At 40.6% G+C, this 25,849-nt stretch overlaps 1 protein-coding gene across 10 annotated transcripts in view; it reads left to right on the top strand.

The window, feature by feature from the left end:
- Positions 1 to 25,849, top strand: part of TIAM1 (TIAM Rac1 associated GEF 1) — a 186,737-nt gene that overhangs the window by 124,731 nt on the left and 36,157 nt on the right. For all 10 annotated transcript variants that reach the window (XM_083438591.1, XM_083438590.1, XM_083438582.1 and 7 more), the window contains 8 exons: positions 3,638 to 4,082; positions 8,210 to 8,382; positions 11,005 to 11,238; positions 13,290 to 13,475; positions 15,874 to 16,020; positions 16,611 to 16,685; positions 19,871 to 20,041; positions 25,638 to 25,742. In XM_083438591.1, coding sequence (XP_083294717.1) covers positions 3,638 to 4,082; positions 8,210 to 8,382; positions 11,005 to 11,238; positions 13,290 to 13,475; positions 15,874 to 16,020; positions 16,611 to 16,685; positions 19,871 to 20,041; positions 25,638 to 25,742 — 1,536 coding nt within the window. The remainder of the gene's footprint in view (positions 1 to 3,637; positions 4,083 to 8,209; positions 8,383 to 11,004; positions 11,239 to 13,289; positions 13,476 to 15,873; positions 16,021 to 16,610; positions 16,686 to 19,870; positions 20,042 to 25,637; positions 25,743 to 25,849) is intronic.

Raw genomic sequence — 25,849 nt, 5'->3', positions numbered from 1 at the left:
TTTTAAAGTGCCTGTAGGAAATGTCATTGGTTTCTTTGTGTTTATGTAAAATATAAACAGTTTAATACGTTACAGAGTGGCATAAGGTGTACACAGATATAACTTTTTAGAGCGTTGAGCTCAATTTGGAAGCAGCCTCATTGTGTTCAATCCAAAAATACTGTTTTGTCTCCAGAATTGACTTCTGGGACATAAAACGTTTTGCAAGCTTATTGCAGAACCACCCTGTGCTGTGATCCTCAGATGAAAGATGGCGTATAAATAAATAAATTTATTTCCATTTTTTTCCTGTGCAGAAGGCCTGCAGGCTTCTGCTAATTTACTCCATAGTTTGGGAACTTCTCCTTAAGCTTCTAATTGCCCCAAATATGTAACCATGTATTACTAAGGAACAGTATTCAACGAGTCCCCTCACCCCACACAATTAGTGACTTCTGAAGTTGTTATGTGGTGTTGTTCCTCATTGTTTCATGTATCTTTTAAAGTTTATTTCGAAATAAAATTCCACAGTTAAAAGAGAGGTTATCCCATTTACTGCAGCAAATAATCACCATCATCTTACATTATATACCTATTTTATTGTCCAGTATGAGCACAATGTGGTGTTATTTATTGGTGCCTTCATGTGGTCCTGTCCTAGATAATATTGTAGGGTGCTCTGCACTTTTTGGATTGTGTGGCTGGTGGCTAGAAGCAGTATTGCAGGGCTGTAATTCTCAAGTCCTGGAGAGATCGGGAATAATTCTGAACTATCAAATCCATTCTATTTGTATGTAACAGTTTAAAATTTCTCTTAATATCTCTGGTTAATATTCTGCTTCAATAGCTCTTATTTAAAACACACTTAGATATTAATGAGCTGTACTAAACGTAGTTCAATAAAACAATTACAGTGGTACCTCTGGTTGAGAACTTAATTCGTTCCAGAGGTCTGTTCTTAACCTGAAACTGTTCTTAACCTGAAGCACCACTTTAGCTAATGGGGCCTCCCACTGCTGCCGCACGGTTTCTGTTCTCATCCTGAAGTAAAGTTCTTAACCCGAGATACTACTTCTCGCTTAACGGAGTCTGTAACCTGAAGCGTTTGTAACCCGAAGCTTTTGTAACCCGAGGTACCACTGTATTATTAAAGTAGACATCTAAAAAAAAATAGAGACGATAAACAAAAATATGGATATTTCAGTAACCTTTACTTAGAAACGGTGTTTAAAATACCGAATAACCATTTCATAACGATGGAATTAGAAATTAATTACATATAAGGATGACCCACTTTTTCTAATAACCAAGCACAAGAAGCATTTAATCCTCCTCAGAGAGACTCTTATTTTTATCCTTTTTGACAGCTTGGTCTAGATTAACCACAGGGGCTGTGTCAGTCTAATACTGACATTTGCACAGTAGTGAAATGAGGCTTGCTATGTATTGGTAGCCAGTCATCCCAAAAGCAACCTCTTGGAATCTCTCTTCCCACCCACCTACCCTATTTAACTCCCACGCTCCTTTGCTGTGGCTAAATTATATAGATAGATAGGCAGGTATATAGACCATGTTCCAATGAGTCTCTCTAAAATCTCCTCTCTAATTGTGTTCCAGTGAACTAGGAAATTATTTTATGATGTTGGGAATTGCCCCAGTTCAGTGAATGATAAAGAACAGAACAAAGCCCTCAGTCTTCAGATTGCTGAATATAGGCTGAATACCGGGAGTAGAGAAATTAGGATGATGCAAGACTTTGCATTTTGGACCTGGTATCTAATAGACTTTCAGGAAGTCACACAAGACCAGACTGCTTCCTTGTGTACCTCTTTGCAGTGGTGCAGTGGACTGGGTGGACTTATTGGGAAAGTGGAGAAGCTCAGTTGTGGGTCCTCCTCATTCTTCTGAGTGGGACTCACGGGTTCTGTCCCAAAGGCCTGCGCCAATGACACCACTCCATCTTCTCTGTGAGAAAGGGTTATGTCCTGTACTTTTCATGTCACACTATAGCATATGTATAAGCATAAGTTTGATTTTTGTGGGCGGGCAGAAGTGAAAAGCATATTCCAATATATGTGAATTATTATTCATAAGCCAGTATGCTGAGCAGACTCTCCCATCAGCCAGCGACCATTCACAATTTTCCAGCATTCAGAAAGCTCTTTGCTCCAAGTGGTGTGATTGTTCAGTCCCATTTCAAAGGGAGCTCTGCCTAGGGAGCAGCTGTACCACTTAGCTTTGCTCAGAGCACCCAATCAGATTTGTAAGACATTCTCCTTGATCTGCTAGCTGGGATGCTTGTTTTCTCTCCCCACTTCCTATCCCATGGAAGTGCTCTATGAACTACTTTGCATATATTTTAAGAATATGTAATTCAATGTTCTGAAACTACCCTCTAGCCAGAAAGAGATGGAAATTTGACAGCTTTTAACAGGCATCTACTTTGGGGAATAATAGTAAAGTGATAATCTGAAGAGGTATCAAAAACGAATTGTCGTATTTCAATACATCTATATTTAGCACTTCCCCTCTGAATTTTCAGGGGCAATCATCGTTCCATTGGAGGTTGTTTTTCTCCTCTCACTTTTTTGGGGTGGGGGTGGGGAATCTTTTGTTCATTTAAAAGAGAAGGTCATATTCTGCAGCTGTTGAACATTGATAAGATGCAGGAAATATTTTGAAATGGCAACCAAAATGCTTTATTTTATCTGTTTGTTATTCCGGACCTTTGCACATGATAGAAAAAAGTCCCATGCAGTCAAATGGTGACTATTCCTAAGCGATGTTTAGGTACTGTATACCTCAGTTCTGATATACCATGGGCACACAAATTAGGTTGTTCCGATTTAACATAGCAATCAGCAACTGGTGGGTATCATCCAGTATTGGGCTTGGATCCAAAGAAACATTAACAGAACTCAGCCCATGCAATAGAGTCTTCCTACCCCCTCCTTTTTATTGCACCCCCTGTACCTGCCAAAGATATGCCTGAGAGTCAGGGGATCATGCCATTTTAAGCAACAGCAAAACCTATTATCAGCAAAGGCCAGCTTAAAAAAAAAGTTGGCTTTTTGCATTTTCATTCTCAGTGAGTATATATTATCTTTTCAACTAAAAATATTTAATTTATTAAAATAGATTTAAAATCTTAAGCACATGTTTCAGTCTCTCACACTGACCATAATTAAGGGTTAGAAATGCTGCATTGTTTCCAATAAATATATTTAATCACTTTATATATAAAACTTACATGTATGTAATTTTATTTTGTAACATATGTTTTTAAACTGCTGATTTAATTAATATTTTGAAATTTTTTTAATGTCAAATTGGTTCTTTATAAACTTTTACCGAGGATTAAATGTACATTTTCTGCTCCGTGTAACTGCTTAGAGGTTTTTGCAGTTAAGCAGTATATAAATTATGTTAAATAAATAACGTAACAATTAAGTTTTAAAAGAGTAATCACCAGGTCGGTCAGATAAATTAAATAGGGATTTTTTACATGGGGCAGTGAATCACTTCATTGATTTTGAAATGGAGCTTCTTTTATATTTAGGCAAAAGAATGGTACTAGAATTATTCAAAAAGTATGCAATAACTATTTTGAGACATCATTTCTCCACAATGTTTGCTTTTCTTTACTGTGTTAATACAGGATGTGAATGCAGGCGAAGGGAGTGAATTTGCAGACAGTGGGATTGAGGGGGCAACGACTGACACGGACCTTCTTTCCAGACGTTCCAATGCCACAAACTCCAGCTACTCTCCAACGACCAGCCGGGCCTTTGCTGGCAGCGACAGCGGCAGCTCTTCCACTGGAGATGGGGCTCGTCAGGGAGTCTATGAGAACTTCCGGAGGGAGTTGGAGATGAGTAGCACCAATGATAACCTGGATGAAGCTGGATCTGCCCTGAGCGACGAGCAGAGCAGTGGGACTTTGAGTTCCCCAGGACAGTCAGACATACTTCTTACAGCAGGCCAGGGGACGGTACGGAAAGCAGGAGCGCTTGCAGTGAAGAACTTTCTTGTACACAAAAAGAACAAGAAGGTGGAGTTAGCCGCACGGAGGAAATGGAAGCAGTACTGGGTTTCTTTAAAAGGTACTGTGAATGCATCCTTATTTACTTAAGAGATCAGAGAGTACAGAAACTATTTGGTGTCAGTGAAGATCTTGTGTTACTTAAGCAGCTTACTTATTGGGTGGGTCACGATATTCTGAAAGTGCAGTATAAGATGAAATCTATTAAAATAACTCTGCAAGAGGCTTGTTGCACAACTAGGCATTACTTTTTTATGTAACACAGTTTTTTAAAACAAGTCTAGTTTCGCATCCCAGTTTTAGGCAGGAAGCTCAGGAAGTGGTCTTAGGTCTGCCTCTTATGGAAACATGTACAAAAGAGTAGTTCTGGGGCTAAAATGTTACCTGGAGTTTCCTGGAGTAAAGAGAAGATACAGATATGACATGCAAAAAACCAAGACCCAAAATATGCCTCTCACACATGCCAGTGCTCCTTCTTGTGAAGAGCTATTTGTACAGGGGATAGTACAGGTGGACAGACAGTAAAAGATAATGGGAACTGCCAAGATATAACATGAAGCTTCTCTAAGCATGTCTTTATTTCCACTGGCTATTTATTTTCCCTGCTTTTGCTATAAGCATAATTTCAAACCCACCAGAATTCTTCATCCACTTTGATCTGCGGATGAAAGTGAATGTTAGAAACCAATCTGTGACGGCAGTCCTTTAAAGTCAATGCTTTGGCTCTTCATCTGTGGCCATTTGGCTCTTCATATAGGGCCAGTGTGTCTGCCAAGTGTAGCCTAGGTGAGATGGTTCTGAATCTGCTCATATGAAATGTAGGTATACTTCTTGCGGTTTTGCCTCTGCTTCTCCGCTTAAGATGTAACATGTATTTGAAAATGTTAGGGCTTGGAAATAGGAGTGTGAGAACCACAGTTCTGAAAAGTCTTATCTACTCCCTTAAACAGGCTGAGAAAACTGAGGACAAGCTGTTACCTAAATAGGTTTCCTTGATCTGTTTGGGACGATTCCTTCCAAATTACATTTTCTAATTCTATCTATTTAAGAATTGAGACCAAAGTAAAACAAAAGCCGAACTCTGAGCAAAGCAGATCAAAAGGGGGAAGTCACATTGCAACCAAGTTCTGTTTTACATTGTTCAGAAAGGTCACAAAAGACGGGAAGGTTACTTGCTGAGCCCAAGGAATAAAAGGTGGGCCTTGTGATTTCACTATTATTCCTTTTGGTAATGAGCATTGCCTGGAGCAGCAGTTTGTAGGAGCTGAATGCATGTAACATTGCAACTGAGGTCAGGGAAATAGATCAGAGACTTACCATGGCTGACTGAGCAAAGGAAGAGGCCATAATCATCCCAGTCCAGGCAGCATGATGGGAGAGTGTGATGGTGTGGTGCAAATAAACAAAGAGCCATCTGGAAGGAAAGAAAGGGGGAAGGAGGAACATAAAAGAGGTGTTACTTTAAAGTGTGACTTACACTGATTGTTTGTTTCTTGGATTACCAAGGCTTAATAACGTTCTAATAATGTTTGTATTTAGGCTTTGAAGTTAACATCTGCTGTGTCTTGCTGAAAAGTACTTTTTGCTGAAAATATTGTATCTGCCAGTCTTGGGTTAACATGGTAACCGCAGATTACTTGGCAGCAGAAAATCTATGAAGAATTTTAAAACCAAACAAAATGAGAATTTTCTGTTAGGAAATCAAAGTGATGTTTATTATATTTACATGATAAAGCATGAATGCTTTCAGTGCAATCCTATACATATCCATTCAAAACAAATTCCATTGAGTGCAGCGTTTCGGGAGGTTTTTAATGCTTGATGTTTTTATTATGTTTTTAAACATGCTGTAAACTGCCCAGAGAGGCTGGGGAAACCCAACCAGATGGGTAGGGTATAAATCATCATCATCATTCTCAGTGGTACAGATCAGTAGGTGCCGGATTGCAACCTCAATTCTATCCTTCCAAATTTTACAATTCTACCTTAACTCTAAGTAACTATTAGTTTTTGTGTTGATAACAACACATTGATCACCAGCTAAAATATTCTAATAGAATGGAAACCTTATGGGTTGTTTTCTGCTGCCTTTTAATAAAATGAGCTCAGATTTATCTTTTCAGAAAATTTCTTAAAGTTCATTTCTCAAAGTTTGGACTTCATCAGTTAGTAGCATCCCCTCCACCCAAATATAATATATTTATTTTTACACATCTAATTGTGTAAAACATGTACAATTGATGCAATAAATGTTTTTCAGACCAGACCATAGTTTTTAAGCATCAATTTATTTGCATGCTAACTCCCCCCTTTTCATAGGTTGATGCATAAAAACCAATATGTTAAATTGTGCCTATGGGTAAAGGCTGACATGAATTTGGGTTCATATGTAAAAGTGCAACTCAATGTATCATTTCCTGCATGTGAAAAACTGGGTTGTAGTCCAGAAAATCCAAAGTAAATTTGTTAGCCTTTGAGGACTCCTTAAAAATTATTTACATGCTGACTGTTTATTCACCTCCATAAAACATTGAAACTGGCATCAGTTTTATTTTAGCCTTTTAAATCATTAAAGCCAATCAGTTTCAGGTCTGTTTCTCCTTAACAACTGGTTTTACTCTCACTTAATATTGGCCTGTTACTTTCACAAATTTATTTGCAATTTGACCTGCCTTTAACCCCCATAGCCCCCTGGGAGGAGCTGAGTTTATAATGCCAGTCCACCATGGACCCACAGAAGAATTAACCTGCATCGACCATTATATAGATTGATTGAGGCTATACTCATATTGCCATAGGCATTGAAGGGGCAATATAAATTCGACCATATGAAATTTTAAAACCATGCTAGGACAAAAGGAAAGTTCCTTTCCATATCTCCATCTCCTTACGACGGCTTCATACATTACAGCAGTAGCATGTTTGCTTCTGTGTTGTGGAGCTGCTTGTAGATCAAGACTAGAAATGTCACATTGAAAATAAAACCTTTGGTTCCTTGAGTCTCAGAATTGCTTTTGAGTCACACAAAAGTACTTTGAAGGTTGAAGGGTTGCACATGAACCAGTCTAGACCTCAGGAAGTACTGGCAGGGGTGTGTTTGAGGATAATATATGTTGTAGCTTTATTATTGTCTAGCCTAGTTGTAACGTTACTTTTGTTATAGATCCGTAGAGTCCTGGCCAGAGAGATTTTTAAAATTCGTTTATTTTAAATTTCAGACCAGTGCCAAGGTAAAAATGCATACCTGGAGAAACAATATCAGGTTTGAAGGACCACAACTTTTTAGCAATTAGTTGACACAAATATATTCAGCATTTATAAAACATATATAAATGTATATAAAACATATTACTTTTTGGAGCATGCTGTACAAATGAGTACTTTCATTAAGAAGAAGAGGAGTTTGGATTTGATATCCCACCTTTCACTCCCTTTAAGAAGTCTCAAAGCGGCTAACACCCTCCTTTCCCTTCCTCCCCCACAACAAACACTCTGTGAGGTGAGTGGGGCTGAGAAACTTCAAAGAAGTGTGACTGGCCCAAGGTCAGCTGCATGTGGAGGAGCGGAGACGCGAACCCGGTTCCCCAGATTACAAGACTACCGCTCTTAACCATTACACCACACTGGCTCACAATTAAGGAATTGCGATTGTCTGAGCTCTCTTGAGAAAGAGACACGTAGACAAACCCATGATATGTGTGAAAAACAGTCACAAAGGGTCACAGATTATAAATTGTCTATGCAATGTTGTGTCATGCTAAAGCATTCTTTTTCTGGAATCATCATCATTTTCCCTGTTTCTGTTGTTCAGGCTGAGAGCGCTGTTTGCTAATTGGGCCAACACACAAGATGGGTTGTAACAAGAGTCTCAAGGTTTGCATAAATACAAAAAAAAGCAAGGGGAAACCTTTAGAGAAAGCTCAGCAGCCACAGCATACTGATTAACTCTTGGAGATGGGGATAGGAACCGAGGTGAAATGGAATGGGGTATTATGAAGGAAGGCGTGAATGGTTGAAAGCAGCACTCCACACTGTTGCAGGTTCCACATGTGTTAAGATTTTTGATTTTTTGAAATATTGACATTGTATAGCTTGTAAACATGAAACTCAATGCTAAGCTTGATACAGGGTTGCAGTGTTATCTTGTTCAGGTGTGCAGTTTCCTAATACTTTGCTGTTTTTCTTAAGGATGCACATTATTCTTCTACGAAAGTGATGGCAGATCTGGAATAGACCACAACAGCATCCCGAAACATGCTGTCTGGGTGGAAAACAGCATAGTGCAAGCAGTGCCTGAGCACCCAAAGAAAGACTATGTTTTCTGCCTCAGCAATTCCCTTGGTGATGCTTTTCTGTTTCAGGTTTGTTCTGTCCTTGATTCATTACATAATTGTTTTCTTTCTTTGCACTTCCTTCAGGCAAAGACCCAAATGGTGTCCCAGCAGCTGAAAGATGGCACCTTCACACCTGATTATTTAGCAGCCTAATTATTTTATCAGCGGGTAGTCTTTGCTTTTGTGGCAGGTTCCAATACACTTCAGTGTCACGATGCAACCAAATGGCTTTGTGACTTTCTTCAGCTTAGAGTTGATAAAGATCTGCTTCCAGTTTCTTAGGGAGGCCAGACTGTGTTATGTAGAGCAGTCACTATGTTGTGACATATTTGGGGCACCGTCTTCTGCCACAAGGAAATAATATCTAGGATCTAAAGGGAGATGTGTAAAACGTGCAGTTAATATATTTAGGGTTGAGTAGATCTGGGGAAAATATACTTCACAGACCAATAATTCTTTATGTTGCAGATCAGGGTATAGAACACTGTGCTTCTCAGCGCAAACTAAGAACATAGGAAGCAGCCTTATACAGAGCCAGACTGCTGGTACATCTATACTTTCTCCACCATTGTTATTTATTGACACTTAGATACTGGATATTGGCAAACAAGTCCTAATCTCTAAAGGCACAGGGGCTACAAAGCCTCAGAGTTATGCTTTTGCCTTCTGTCTATCTTTTTTAAATTAATCTGTCTGCCTTATGTTTATTTTCCTATATGCAGTGAATGAGAGTACCATAATTTACATTAAAGGGGGGCAGGGGTTCTTCCTTCATGCATGAAGTGCATTTTCCAAACTGGAGTGGCTCACTTGGTTGGGCTGGGGGGTAGTACAAGAACATATGGAAACAGCATTAGTGTAATAGACCATGAAGATCCTCCCCAATCGTATCTACATACTTAGACTGCTGCAAAATTGTACAGATGCATTTTGTTTAGGAAACCTCAATTCTCAGAAAACAAATGTGGAAGGGGCAGAAAGGTCGCATGGAGTGCATGGCTTTTATGGCAACATAGAGCCTTATTTATTGCAAGTTCCATGCTGAGACATCAGCTTAGGTTTTCCAGTAACCTCGCATGGGAAAGAGCACAAAATGAACTTCTTTTTTTTTGGAAAAAAGAATGAATTAGTGGGTTCTTTTCTTTTGAATTGTAAAGCTATTTGTTTGCAGTGTGTTGGAGCCCTTCTGAATCTAAAGGATTTTGAGGCTGAAACACGAGATGGATGAGAGGGGAGGAAGAACAATTGGACATAATTATGGAAATAATTGGCAAGTTACTGTAGCCTACAAGCTTGATGTGTTGTGCAGAGAACTGCTAGAGCATGTACATCATTTGAGCTAGCAATAATATAGCCTTGCCCACACAATTCATGTACATTTAGAGTAACATGCAAACAGAATAAATAAGTTTCTTTACCGGGAATTGCTGCTTAGAATTTTCTGTGTACAAGTTCTTGACGGTTTTTTATCTCATTTACCACTCTCTACATTCAGTAGAAACTGCTGATGTAACTGAATTCAAAACGATGACGACAACGGCAACAACATTAATAATGGTCTTCCAGCCCTGCCAAAGGATATTTTTCATTGTAGTCCTGTTCTTGCATTTTTGCATCCAAACATGCCACGCGCCTGCTACTAATTTCCTCCTCAGCCAGGCAGCTGTGATGAGGCCTACACAGAGCCATTAAATTTGAAAGTCCCTTGGTGTTGCCAGATGCTTACCGCATCTTAAAATTGCATGCTCGTATTTCAGGTGTGTGCAGTTTGTTTGTAGGCTTTCACCTTTTCTTTGGAAGGAGAGTGGCCTTCTTATTTCCAGACTTGCTGTGTAAGTCTGGTCTCCTACACCTCCCCCCTCCCCAATGCAACTTAAAATAATAATAATAATAATAATGTCCCCTTTGTGTGACCACCCAGTCAAAACATTGCCATAACCAAAGACTGATTTTTTTGAGGTGGAAATCCATTATAATATTAACTTCACTCCCAGGTTTCTGTACATTTTGAATCAGGATTGTTCTGCCTGATTTCCACAGCTAAAAGAGCTGTTGTTACTATCCAGCTTGGAAGCACTGCTTGGTGAGCAAGAGTATTTTGCCTTGTGGCTCAAAATCTAGTTGTTTCCTCTTTGATGTGGGCTGCTCTGTTCATTACTAGTTTCCCTCTTCAGCTGTAAAGCATTGGTAGTCTCACAGAGGTATTGTGGGGCTATAATAATTAATGATTATAAGCTTTCTCAGCAACAAAGCACTATAGTTTTCATTACACTTACGATATCAGTGGGCACCATGTTCATTAATTATTTTATGAATTGTAGCGGACTAGCTGTGTAATTATTACGCTATAAAATATACAGGCATGCTTTCTGGTTACCTCAAGGTCTAAATCATTGTGCTCAAGGATGAGCCAAATATTATTGTAGTATTTGCGATGGGATAAAAAGGTAATTCCTGAGCCATTGCTAGGGAACCTTCTGTAGCTATAAAGCACTGGTGAAGATTTTGATTCTAATGCTGATTTCAAAAGGGCAAATTAAGAGTAGAATGCCTCTTCATCATATGTCTCATAAGTGAGATGAATAGAAGTGGAATCATTACAAACCCAGCATGTTTTAACCAACATGATTCTGCTTCTCTGTTTTTTAGACTTCTAGTCAAACGGAACTGGAGAACTGGATTACAGCAGTTCATTCTGCTTGCGCGACTGCAGTGGCCCGACAGCACCACAAAGAAGACACTGTCAAGCTGTTGAAAACAGAGATTAAAAAACTGGAGCAGAAGATTGATATGGACGAGAAGATGAAGAAAATGGGGGAAATGCATTTCCTCAGTTTGTCTTCTGTCAGGGACTCCAAGAAGAAGAAGACAATTCTTGATCAGGTAACCTCACTTGCATGCATTAAATTTATGACTATAAAATAAATTTCAGGTGTCCACAAGTGTCTGTTACAGTTATTGCCCTTCTTTAAATGAAATTGTTTTTATTAAATATTTTGAATTTTATAAATCCTAAAAACAACATAACACCAAAATAAACAACATGGTAGTACAGAGCGATTGTGATGATCTTAAGTAGCTGGTGTAAAACTGAGGATACATTGGACTTTCTGCTTTCTTTTTCAACTGTGTTGCTTGCGTGGGCGTTGCTAATGGTGCTTCAGAAGCTTCATATATTTCTTCCCCCGTGGAGCATTGCCTCTGGTCATCTTCTATACCTTATACTTCCAGTTTGGATTTGGCAACGTTCAGCTGACTTGACCAAAAGAAAATTTACTCTGATGGCAAATATCTGTCTTACTATTGCAGTGGCCATTTGTAGCTGTAAGCAAGGGAACATAGGAACCTGCATTTACTGAGTCAAACCCATGGTTGGTCTTCTTCTTCTTCGGCAATTGCTCGTAGCTGAGTAAGATTGTCTTTCATGAACATGGTTTTAACTGTGAGTCCATAAGTGACCGTGGAGGCCAATTCTGGATCCACACGTCCTTCCACAATGGAGACATAGGTTTTTGGGTGGGGGTTGATCACGGTGAGGGTTTGCCAAGCATGCCTTCCTCTTAGCACGTTTCTCCCTTTCATCCTGAGTTCAAGCATCTTCAAAGCCCATGGCACCTTTGGTATAGGCTGTTGTCCAATTGGAGAACTTGCAGGCCAGTGTTTCCCAGTTGTGTGTGTTTATACTACATTTTTAAAGATTTGCCTTGAGAGAGAGTCTTTAAACCACCAGCAGCATTACGCCTTCCATTTTTAAGTTCTGAATAGAGTAGTTGCTTTGGAAGACGATAATCTGGCATCTGTACAACATGACCAGTCCAAAGAAGTTGATATTGAAGAATCATTGCTTTTGACACTGGTGATCTTTGCTTCTTCCAGCACACTGGCATTAGTTCGCCTGTCTTCCCAAGTGATGTCTACACTGACTGGCAGCAGCTCTCCAGGTTTCAGACAGGGAGATCTCCCCACCCTACGTGGGGATGCCAGCAATTGAAACTGGTACCTTCTGCATGCACTGCAGATGCTCTGCCACTGAGCTACATCCTTGTCTAAAAGCAGATTAAACAAATTCTTAGAGGATATCAGTGACTACTAATCACAATGGCCATGTATCTCCTTCTGCTTCAGAGGCCCTGTGTCTCTGAAACTTAGTTGCTAAGGAACACAAGTGGAAAAGTGCTATTGCATTCATGTCCTGCTTGTGGGCTTCTCATGGTGTGATGCTTACTAGGGAGCAGGCCCCATTGAGTTCACCAAGCCTTACTTCTGAGTAAGTGTACTTACGATTGCAGTGTTAATCATGGAAAGGAACATATGGAGCCCCCTTTGCTGAGCTGCAGCAGCTCTTTAACCAGGCCTCTAAATGTAACTAGAATGTTAACCAAAGAAAAACTATGCAGTATTATGGAGATTTCTATCCTTTTCAAAGTGTTCCCTACTAGCAATCTGCACGGCACAGGCTGATGGTGGCATTCTGCTCTGCATCTGACAGATGTTAATGTATTCCCCAGTGTGCTTTATTCATTTTCTTTAGTACAATGACAAACTTCATTGCTTTTTAAGCTGCTGCTGCTGCTGACAGCCTAGGGATTTTTTATTTTTTTTGCTGTAGTTCTGGTGTCTTCATACCTCTATTGTGTTTCATAAAAACACTCTCTCGGTGAGAGGAGAATCCAGCTGCAATAAAGAGGAAATTAAAACCAGAATTTTAATGTTATTAGCATCGTATCAAAGTAATAGTTGTATTCGGATATCTCCCCCTTTGAAAATAAAAATATTTACTTTGCTCCAACTTAGATCTAAATCCCCCTTATAAATATAATAAATTTGGACAGTGAAAGACAATTTTATAAAATCTGGTATATATACTTGTGTGTTATTGTGTGGTATCATCTGGACTTTAATGTTTACTTACCTCTGTGATCTTCTTCTTCTAGATCTTTGTTTGGGAACAAAACCTGGAACAGTTCCAAATGGATCTCTTTCGGTATCGTTGCTACTTAGCTAGCCTCCAGGGTGGGGAACTGCCAAATCCAAAAACGTTGCTCGCATTTGCAAGTCGCCCAACTAAAGATGCAATGGGCCGTCTTGGAATCTTTTCAGTGTCTTCTTTTCATGCACTGGTGAGTTTAAACTGATGCCAGAGGTTATTGTTGCTAAAATAGAAATCACTTGGTGCTTTTGTAAGAAGGTTAACTGAGTGCTGTTGCTGTGCAGCCTCTGTACATCTCGGTGATATAAATTTGTGCTTGGTCTCTGCTATCAGCAAAAAATATGTCTGTCTCCAAATATTTTTAGCATTTTTGGGGTGAACAATTTGAATCAGTCTTAACATCTCAAAGAGATAAAATTATTATTATGATGATGTTTCATATATTTTTGGATGCTAGAATCCTTTTTATTGCCATTCCTTATTGTAAAGGCTATCATTCTCATTCATTGTTAATGGTGAGAACATGAGAAGAGCGTGCTGGATCAGGCCAATAGCCCATCTATTCCTTTCCTCCCAGGGGCCAACCAGATCCCTGTGGGAAACCTGCAAGCAGGATTCGAGCAAAGGAGCACTTTCCCCTCCTGTGGTTTCCAGCAATGGCTATTCAGAAGCATTACTTCTCCAACTCTGGAGGCAGAGCATAGCTGTCATGGCCTTCAATAGCCCTCTCCTCCTCCATGAACTTGTCTAACCCTCTTTTAAGGCCATCTAGGTTGGTAGCCATCCCTGCCTCCTGTGGAAGCAAGTTCCATATTTTATCTCTGTACTGGATGAAGAAGTACTTTCTTTTATCCGTCCTGAATATTACAGTGTTCAGCTTCATTGGATGTCCATGAATTGGGGGGGGGGGGGGGCTTTTAGCCATCCGCTTTCTCCAGGCAATGCGTAATTTCATGTCACCTCTTACTTGCCTTTCTCCCCAACTGAAAAGTCCCAAATGCTGCAACCTTTCTTCATAAGCGAGTTGCTCAACCACCATCAATTCATATCCCATGAGCCTATGCAGATATATTATAGAAGTAGCTATCACTGAGTCAATTATTGCATAAGCAATTGCTGGAAAACCAGTTTGGTAACTATTTTAGTTGAAAAGTGGAAATAATCATCTATGGTAACTTTTAACATTATTTCTGCTAGTGTTGTGATTTGATCGTGTAAATCTTTTGGATAACAAGTTAATAATACTTTATCCAGAAAAGGATAACTGACTGGTCTCAGCTCATCATGCTGAAAGAGGATAATGTATAACAAAGTGAGAAGTTATCCAGTAGTGTTTGTAGTTAGCTGCTTTAGAGCTGTGGCATCCTCACTATCTCAGGCTGTGTAAGAGAATGACCCATCCCTGAGCCCACCCTCACCACAGCTGCAGCCAGAACAGAGTGGAAGGGGCAGCCAAAATGTGTCTGCGTATGAAAGGCAATTTGAATACATTCTGTTTTGCTTCTCAGAGGCAAGGAGCAGATGGAGAGTGCTGGGCACCAGAGATAGTCTTTCTAAGCCACCTAAGCAAGAAAGGCACCTGAGAGTCGCAGAAAGCTAGAGATTAGGCAGGCATGGAGACTGAACCAAGAGGGTGTGCTTTGTTGTTGTTTTTTGTCTCAGTTTGCCCTCTAGGGGTTACTGACAGAAGTGCTGTTAACTCATAAACTCTTATAGCTAAAGGATGCTTTCGTATTAAATTGCTCTTACGCATGTTACATAGCTCTTGCCCTGGGCTCTCTCCGTAATACAGTATAGCCATACTGGTTTCATTTCCCAACTGCACTCCTATAATAAGTCATCCTTGTCATACCTTTCGCTGCTCTGTCTTTCACAAAATGACCACATAGGCGACCTGACTCAAGAGTTGGTGATTCCACTTGGACTCACCAGTTGGGAGACAAATCCCAGGTGTATAAAATGTTGTCCTCTGACCAAGTGATGTTACCTTAATTTGCTTTCAGAATAAAATATAACTTGGAATTTCTGCTAGCAGTAGTCCTTGATGAGAAAAAAATGGCCCGTTGTTGTTGAGAGTAGCAATTGATATTTATGTAGTATTATATAATTTGTAGGATGGTAACAGAATTGCCACCTATGAAATGTATCTAGTGTATGGATTCTGATTGTGAAACATAGTTAATGTTCAGCAGTTTGTCCTAACGAATCACTGTGTTAGCATCTGGCTCTAAAAGTCAAACCAAAAATGGGTTTAAACTGATAGATTTCTGAAAAGAAGTATGATGGGTGGTATTTGATTAAGTTTGACTCAGCGCAGACCCATTTAAATTAATGAACATACTAAGATAGGTATAATGATTTCAATGGGTCTCCTCTGAGTAAAACTTAGTTGACTACCACCCTATGTCTGCCCCAGTCTTCAGCACATACAAGGTAATTTTTGATTCAACATAATTTATACAAACCTCTTTAAAAATCTTGGCACGCCTTAACATCTATGTATCCTCATTAAAATTATGAGGTCTGGCACTCTAGCTTTGCTCTGATTGTGGTGTCTTTTGTTGAATGGCTTTGAATGCACCTTGCAGGTGGCCGCTCGCACAGGCGAATCTGGTGTCAGGAGAAGAACACAGGTGATGTCGAGATCAGCAAGCAAACGGAGAAGCCGTTTCTCTTCCCTTTGGGGTTTGGACACCACTTCAAAGAAAAAGCAAGGGAGACCAAGCATTAATCAGGTAGCCTACCTCTTGAGAGAGAAAAATTGTAAACTTCTTGGTTGGATCCTGAGCTCCAGCCTGTTTTGGGGGGGTCTGGAATAATTTTTCTACAATCTCTGAACTTTGCATTTCCACAAATACAGGAATGAAGTGTGGCAGATCTTGGTAAGCATCTTCCTTTGGTTTCCCACACAGGGTGTTTGGGGTGGTGATGAGGTCGGCACTAGTTGGAGTTACCGCTTCATAAATTGTTGGAAGTATTGCTAGAATTTCACCACAGCTTATGAGCTGCCTCTTAAGTGCACTTTTCTGGCCTTGCGTTTCTCCACTCTCCACTTGATCTGATTCCCCACACATCCCTGAATGGGTCTCAGTAGGTTGTGGTTTAGATGGGGCAACCACACCCTTGTTGGATTAGACCAGACAGCCATTGCATTTGGCTGTTTTCCTAGCCAGGAAGGAATTTTATCCAGTTTTAATTTGAGATGATAATTTCCTCCCTTGAAACACTTATTCATTTGTCCCAGTAACGTGAGATCTTTCCAAATTTAGAAAGCATTTGCATCATCCTATTGTAATTTAAAATAGCATGTTCTGTGCCTCTGCAGGTGTTTGGTGAAGGAGCTGATTCTGTAAAGAAATCTTTAGAAGGAATATTTGATGACACTGTTCAAGAAAGCAAGGTAAAAAAAAAAAAAGAACATTTATTAATTTACACAAAGGAGTTCAATTAGCTCGTGAATCTGTTTTTAGACTGAAGCCCACTCCTTTAGGACAAAGTAAAAGTATTGAAGGGAAGAGAGAGTCTTGCAGCAGCTCAGCTCTGCCAGATGTCAGCCTGTTTGAAACATGGCCAAGCGATGAGGTAGAGGGAGCTTGGCACTGCTCAGCTCCAAAGTGTGCTGCAGAGAAGGGAACTCTTAAACCTTCAGTGGTATTTCTGCGAGTGAGGCCAGTAGGTTCCATGGTCATTGGCCACTGGAGGTGGGTAGTGTTCTGATTCTGTAGTTTACCTATGCTACCATTGATTAAACCTTTGTCTATGAAGAATATTGGGGGGGGGGGGAGGAATTCCTTGTATCAGAAGACCTATTAGAGCAATCATTTTTAATAGCTACTTGTTAATCAGGATTTCATTTAATTCTGCCCCTAAACCTATAAATATGAGTCAGGATTTTTTTTTTCCTTATCAGGACATGTAAGAATGTAGTAATTGTCCTCGTGGATCAGAGCAAAGTACTTGTCTAGTTCAGCGGTCTGCCTCCAGCAGTAGTCAGGCACATGCTGCCAGGAATTTTTCACACAGGTTTCTGATAATCCCTCCTTAACAAGCCCCTCGCCTCAGTTTTTATTCAATTTTCCAGGATTTGTGCTTGTTTATTTTGTTCATATGACAACTCAGGTTTTTAAAAGTTGTCCTTGACTGCTCTCCGTCCTTTTTGTACTTTTCTGTGCCTTCTTTACTTTTATTTGGACTTCTGTTATATTGTCTTTTAAAACAAAGGTGAGGATCCGGTGGCCCTCCAGATGTTGTTGGACTATAACTCTCATCCCTGATCATTGGTCATGCCGGCTGGGGCCGATGGAAGTCGGAGTCCAGCAACATCTGGAGGATCACAGGTTCCTCACTCTAAAAAACAAAAACATAACAAATACTCAGCCTCCAAACTTCCAGAAGGGATTTTCAGAGAGTTTCATTTGGTTTCTGAAATTAAAGTTCTTTTTTCAGGGGTTCAAGAAAAATCTGCGGAGGAATTACAGGGCTGTGTTTACTGTGTTCAAAGCTGTGTAGAGCTGAAGTAGCCATTAGGGGGAAATGGCTTTAGCTGAATAATAATAAATAATAATAATAAATTTTATTTATACCCCGCCCTCCCCAGCCAAAGCTGGGCTCAGGGCGGCTAACAACAATCAAAACAATCCAACATTCTAAAAACTTTTCACCACAAAATCAATCAAAAACAAATTGATGGCAACCAGCAAGCAAGACCCTGCGCAGATTGCCAGAGGAGGGGGTCAGGCTGCGCCCTGACCAAAGGCCTGGTGGAACAGCTCTGTCTTACAGGCCCTGCGGAAAGATGTCAAGTCCCGCAGGGCCCTAGTCTCTTGTGACAGAGCGTTCCACCAGATTGGTGCCACAGCCGAGAAAGCTCTGGCTCTAGTTGAGGCCAGCCTAACCTCTCTGAGGCCTGGGACCTTCAGGATGTTTTTATTTGCAGACCGTAGGTTTCTCTGTGGGGCATACCAGGAGAGGCGGTCCCATAGGTACGAGGGTCCTAGGCCGTATAGGGCTTTAAAGGTTAAAACCAGCACCTTAAACCTGATCCTGTACTCCACCGGGAGCCAGTGCAGCTGGTATAGTACCGGATGAATGTGATCTCGCAGCGACGACCCCATAAGGAGTCTTGCTGCGGCATTCTGCACCCGCTGGAGTTTCTGGGTCAGTCTCAAGGGCAGCCCCACGTAGAGCGAGTTACAATAATCCAGTCTGGAGGTGACCGTCGCATGGATCACAGTGGCTAGGTCAGGGCGAGAGAGATAAGGAGCCAACTGCTCCTTATCAGGATAATACTTTCCTCTTATATGGACCCCACATTACGGTCACTAAGATTATAATTGTAATTGCTTATTTGCCTGGAGAACCAGGCATGCAGCGGTTCCTTTTAGGGGCAAGTCTAGCGCTTCCTGATATTCCTTGATGCCTTGCCACAACTGGTCTCCATATTTGCCTTCTCAAGGTCTGAGCAACCCTTTCTTCAGGGTAAGGCCCCTTCCTGCATTCAGCAATTCCCCAGTCCCCCAAACGTGGCTTTGCTCTTAATTCTGCCAAGCATAGTCTGTCCATTTCCTCTGAAGAGGTGTTAGATTTTCATGAGGTCAAAAATACTTTGGCAACATTATGCATTTCAGCGCTGCCGCAAAACTATTTTGTACATGGCGAAACCTCACATTGCTTCCATATCACAAACAATAACAATGCACAGGCAATGTGATATGTAAAGACAGGGATTGAACATGTCACTTTTATGTGGAAAATGACTTCACAGAGACCACTGCTAATCTGGGTTGATGGGGACATACAAACACACCATTCTCTGTGTTTGATCAATGTCTACACTGTAGAGAGACTTCTGCTCTGCCAATTAAAGCCCTACCCTGCAACTCCCCAAAGAATACTGAGATGAAGCACCATTAAGTCTGGGCCAGGGGGCATATTTTTAATTGAGCAAATGGGGGTGTGATTGCATTTAAAACTAATGAGAATTCCATACATCTGTCACTTGCTTGGAATTATATTCCTCAGGGGTCCACCTTAAACCTACAAAATAATAATAATGATAAAAAAATTAAATGCATGCAGCAGGTTGCCACTGGGCAGTTCAACCAAATCCACAATCACTTTCTCACCTGCAACTCTTTCTGTTGTGAATAGTGAGAATAGTGGTGTCTCTGCTTAGATTTATTGATCATCTTGGTTTTTGTGTGTGCATACATTCCCCCCTGGTCCCAAGTCCAATGTATTCCAGGCGTTTTTTGCAAGCACGCTTCCCCCTTGACTCAGCTATTGCATGTGCAATAAGGATGCAGGCATCAAATAATTATCCTTTACCAGAGTGGATAGACGTCAAAGAAGAAGAAAGGGAGTTGGCAACTTGGAGGCCAGCTGACAATCCTCTGGGGGTTGAATTTTAATTGGTTGCCTTCAGGGAAGCCAGCTCCCTACCCGTAATATAGTGCTTTAATTTTGTTATTTAATTTGATAGAAAATAAAGGCATACTTTATGGCCCTATATTTATGTTTAACTGGCAAATGAATCAGTTGTATTTGAGCAGAATCATGTTAATAACTGTGTGAATTTCTATTCAGAGAGAAAAAGAAGTGGCGCTCACCACAGTCCACCCACATAATCCTGATTCTGACATCTGGGTTCATGAGTATTTTACGCCATCCTGGTACTGCCTGCCAAATAACCAGTCTGCCCTGACGGTAGTCCACCCGGGGGATACAACACGGGATGTCCTGGAAATGATTTGTAAGGTAAAAAAAGAAACATTATAGGAATTTTTGAATTTTCTATGATTATTTGAAATTGTGATTATAGCCATTTTACTCCCGTCCTCCCTCCCAGTTTCAGAGTATTCTAACTATAATGAGCCGTCTTGTGGTTTAATTTTACCAAAAATGAAAAGCTGCACAAGAATGCAGAACTGGATGGATTTCCCACATTTGAATGATCTGCAATCTGTGACAGACATACGTGTATGGAAATGTTTGTCATTGCACATCCTAAAAACCATTCTGAAATTTTCACTCCTTATGGAAGATTTAAATTTTAAGGTTTACATTTTTCTTTTATTTTGGCTTCTCAGCATTTATTTGTAGCTTGTGCCTATATTCTCCTATGCTATTATCATTTCAGAACAAGTTTTAATAGAATTATATATGTATAATATCTATATATATACATATAATTGTGAGTTTGGTTAAAATTAAGATGTTCAAAATCCAAGATAGTGATGTTCCAGTGCAGAGGTCTGTAAATGTTTCAGTCACACTCTTTTCCACGCTTGCTGAGCTGTCCCTTCCATTTAAGTAATGGTGGAAGCTTTACATGAACGGGAGCTTATTGTCTGCACTGGAGCTCTTTCATGGTGAATCATTTTTATTTTGTATTTATGTATAACTTTGAGGTTTTATACACCCTCTTGCTGAGTATTCCTGTCACCTGTGGTACCTGAACTTAATGCTGTTATCCACTGGAAAAGTAGGTGAGCTCTGTGGAAATGAATTTCCCCCAGAGCTTTTTGGGCTAAAATTTAAATTTATTTTTATTCATATTAGAATAATGAACTTTGTGCCAGTGTCCTTCCAGTGTGCTTCCATTGATTATATTTGTATATTCAGCAAAACATTTTGTCTGTCATTCAGTTAATGTTCTATTACTTTTTCATGTGATTCACTTACTTTTCATCTCTATCTTCTCTATCAGTTTCCACGCTAAGCAATAAAACTTTTCAAACTTTTCAAACTTCACTCTTTTTGAATTAAAGTTTGGTATTCAGTTAAACTAAGAAAGATGTTGACAGAATTCAGGTGTGCTGTGAGTGTGATATATGCACCTCATTGCATTGTAATCAGCACAAGAATTCATATACATTTAGATTCTCAGGTGTATTTTTTAGGATTAATGACTTATCCATCTATACCAGGGGTCAGCAACCTTTTTCAGCCATGGGCCGGTCCACCGTCCCTCAGACCATGTGGTGGGCCGGACTATATTTTTTGGGGGGAAATGAACAAATTCCTATGCCCCACAACTAACTCAGAGATTCATTTCAAATAAAAGCACACATTCTACTCATGTAAAAACACCAGGCAGGCCCCACAAATAACCCAGAGATGCATTTTAAATAAAAGGACAATTCTACTCATGTAAAAACATGCTAATTCCCACGCCATCCGCTGGCCGGATTGAGAAGGCCTGTGGGTTGCATCTGGCCTACGGGCCTTAGGTTGCCTACCCCTGATCTATACAAACATGGAAATGGGTCTCGAATCTGCATACAAGTAGCATTTGAAATTTCCTCTAGTACTGTGACACATTCTCTCTTTTCACACTTAGATTAGCCATGAAAGATTGTATCATAGTAAATATTAGTGGGATTGTTTGTCTGCTGACTGTCACAATTTGTGAATTGTTGGTTTGAAAAAAAAGGAGAAGGAATTTTCAGATAAAGATAACTGTTAGCTGGGTTGCAACAAATTTAACTAATCTGTTTTCTGAGTTGTAGTGTTGGATTCTTTTAAGTGTGGGACAAAGGGATGCGGGTGGCGCTCTGGTCTAAACCACTGAGCCTCTTCGGCTTGCCAATCAGAAGGTCGGCAGTTCGAATCCCCGTGGCAGGGTGAGCTTCCATTGCTCTGTCCCAGCTCCTGCCAACCTAGCAGTTTGAAAGCATACCAGTGCAAACAGATAAATAGGTACCACTGTGGCGGGAAGGTAAATATAAGTCCATCCCTTGTAACATCCACTAATCAACTAAACTGAAACCCTTAAGGCAATTTGTTTAACACTTTGAATCTTTCATATTCAAATGATGCCTTCAGAAACATAACTTTATGACTTTTAAAGAAAAGCCCAGTCTTGCACAGAAGGTATGAAGAAAAGCATTTATTATGGGTAATTATATATTGTATTCACTGGCAAATGAATTTCTGGAGAGGACTGACGCTCTCAGTGAGAAATGTCTCATTGTAACCAAAGGCAGATGACACTTTCAAAAAAGACACAATAGGCAACAATTATAAAATGTTCTTAGCAATCATTTTATTTTTAGAACTTTTACATAAGCAGTAAGCCAGATTCTCAGCCAACAGATACTGACTGCTCTTTTCCCTATACTTTACATTTTGTGAAGATAAATTCCTAAGCCCATGTTCTACTTCTTTTTAGGCTTTGAGCCACAAACCTATTGGGCCACAGTTGGAATTGTATTAATTTCAAGTCCACTGGGCTAAACTGATCTGTAGTTCAAGCTGTGAATCTGCTTCTTTCCGTACCAAATTATCAGCTTAGGGAAATACTTATGGTTGCATTCTTTCCTGTAACATCTAATAATAAATCTCTCTCTTCTGTCTCTTGTATTCAGCTCATTCTTTTTCCTTTAATTCTCTGATCCACATCATTTCACATCAGTTTGCCACCTGCCATCTGAGAACCAGTCGAGTTCTGGTATAGTAAACATTTCATGTGAACTCCTTCATGCTCTAGATTGTGTTGTTAAGATTCCCCATGTTGTAAATCTTCCCTTGACGGTGGGAACCCAAGGGTTTCAAATGCTAGATTGAATAGATGCCCAGGATTATTGTCCTACTATAACTGTATTGATTGTCTGGGTAGTGTGCTGTGTACTGAGCATTGGGGTGGTGGGACAAAGGTAGCTCAGTGGTAGAATCCATGCTTTACAGTGAAACCTCTACTTACGGACATAATCCGTTCCGGAGGTCCATCTGCTGGTTGAAACAGGACACTAGAAGAGGTGTCTTGTGCGCTTGCACATTCGGCGGTAGTGCGCTTCTGCACAGACGCCAGAAGCCACTTCTGCGCATGCACAAATCACGGCAAACCCGGTGTTTACTTCCGGGTTTGCCGTGGATGCAACTTGGAACATCCGCGAGACAAGGTGTATGTAAGTTGAGGTTCCATTGTATATAAAAGAGGTGAATCTCAGACCCAGAGGGTCAAATCTTGCTCCTCCAGACCTTTCAGTCTGGTCCTCAGGGATCTCCCCAGCTGTATCTCCTCTCCAGCCCTGGATGGACGATAGAGAGGGGCATGTGTAGAAACTACTACACTGTACAAAGTTAGCATTCACATGCTCTGCCCATTTTTGTCTCTGGCCACCGGAAGGTTGCCAGAAGGGAATGCAGCCATCAGGCTGAAAACAGTTCCCAATTTTTGCTGGGTTTGATACCGGGCACCTCCAGTTTTTGCTGAGAAAGTTTGAAACACGAAAGAAGCCACTGCCAGTCACTAAAGAGACAACACAGAGCTATACGGTCAGTGGTCTGACTTGACATAGAGCAATTTCCTATGTTCCTATTTGGGGAATCTCTAATAATGAGCTTGCTGTTTTCAAAACTAAGGAAGTTTATTGTAGGGTTCCAGAGATGATGATGTTGTTGATGATGATGATAGGCATAGCAACCAACCTTTTCTTGGAGGTCTCCCTTATTCTGGGAGAGCTATGGCTTTCCCCACAAGAGAGTAAATAGTTTAGAAATTGCTGTGCATCAGCATATCGCCCTCGGTATGTGTGGTTAGCCTGGTGCTGCCTGGGACACTAGTCCCTGTAGGTTTTCTTAACATGTCGGACTAAATCTCGCTGACATGCCTTTCAGTCATCGCTTCTCCTGACAGCTCTAAAGCTGAATGAGCTGTGGAATGTACATGAGGTTTTTGCTGATTGCTGACTGACAGAAAGAGGCTGTCGGAAGGAGGCTAGTGGGTCATTGGTTCCATTCACGTGGTTTTGTTTGCCTGTTCTTGCGCTGCCTTGTCAAGTTTCATTTCTGAATGTTTCTCAAGCGGCAGGCTTTCCCAAGTCTTTTTGTTCGCTGATACGCAGCTGACTTGCCTTCCAATTCCATCAACGCTGAAAACGGTTCAAATTCAGTTGGGTTTATTGGGGGAGGGCGGGAAGGAAGGGGGTGCCTGTAAATGAAAAACAACCTAGAGCTTTTTGACTAGGTCAAAAACTGCGCTAACAGGCAAGGAGAGATGCTGTCTTCACAACAGATTTGGAGGCAGAAGGCCACATTGGGACTGATGTTAACTCAGTGTCATATGAAATAGCTGATGTGGCTCCGATTAGAATTTGCTACAGGCCTGAGGCAAGTAATGATTGCCCTCAGGTGTGTAGATGAATGGCAGCGCTCATTTGCCCTCCCTTCCCTCCCAGATGCTGTTATGTTATTTCCCCAAAGGCCAGAGCATTGGAGAACTAGTGGGGTTTTAATTTCGAAAGAGATGCGGCCTTGCTACTTCTGCCACCGGCCTTGGGAAGAAACATTCCAATCCTTCTGTCAGCCTTTCAATACAGGAGGGGAAGCTGGGTTGGCTTTCTGTTCCACACTGAACTTTTCCTTGCACTGCTGTCCTTTTACCTGTGGGAAAGAGTTGTGGCTGTGTCTGCATACTTAGCTTCAATGGGCCAGAAGCAGCACCTGTTTGTTCAGAGGTAGGGATAGTATGGTAGTAGTGGGACAGCCAGACATTCATTACCTTTCAGGCAGATGTGGGCCCATTCTGAAGGCCGTTTTTTGTTTGTTAACAGATCTTCTGTTAATTGTGAGGAGAATCAAAGAATCATAGAGTTGGCAGGGGCCCAAGGGTCATCTAGTCCAACCCCTGCAATGCTGAAGCTGTACTTGTTTGACTTTGCTTTAGGATTCCTCAACTGCTTCAGATTTCTGAAGTAATTCTAAAATGGCATATATAAATTCCACTTGTAGGGAATAGGGAATAAGAAGGTGGAAGTGCAAATGCCATAGCATCCAGCTAACTATAACTAACTCTTTTTAAAAATAATAATAATGAGAGAATCTGGTAAACACATTCATGGTTATCTGTTTTGGGATAATATTATGTAATGCCTGGAATTTTAGGAGCCCTTTATCATTCAAAATTAGCAAGTATTTGATAACGTGATGGCAAACTTTGGTGAGATTCAGAAAGCAGTACCCCTGGTCTCCTACTGTATATGTCAGATTTTAGGAGCAAGCCGTTCCCTTTTCCTATGATACAATTAACTTCTTATCTACGCTAGCTGTATTTTCATCCACACTGTAGGTGAGCAGAGCTGGACTTCAGCAGGGCTTCCCACTCAGAGGAATGCTGTTATCTTTGCAATATCAAGACGGGGATAAGCGAGCATTTCTTTTCTGAGTGGCAAATAAAGAATTATTCCGGGGTTGTTTAGACAGTATCTTTATAAAACATCCTTTTAAGCAAGAAGACCTTCCCTTCATTTTACAGGAACATCTTTCACGAAAAGAAAATGGTTACTTGTGCTCTTATCTATATCTTGCAGTAACCTTCTCTCCCTTTCCCCTCCCTTTCCCCCCCTTTCAGGCACATCAGCTGGATTACTCAGCTCACTATCTACGTCTTAAGTTCCTGACAGGAAACCAAATGCAATCCTACATACCAAAGCCAGAAGAGGATATTTATGAATTGGTAATGCTCACCTTTCAATAATAATTCTGTGCAACGTTTCTTGTGAGAAAAAGACTCTTGTTGTAGTGCTTGGTCTTTTTTGGTAATTAATTGCAAGCTATTGATAC

This window comes from Podarcis tiliguerta, assembly GCF_965153285.1.
Source record: "Podarcis tiliguerta genome assembly, chromosome: 4".
Taxonomy (NCBI): Eukaryota; Metazoa; Chordata; class Lepidosauria; order Squamata; family Lacertidae; genus Podarcis; species Podarcis tiliguerta.
This window is presented reverse-complemented; position numbering and strand designations above follow the sequence as displayed.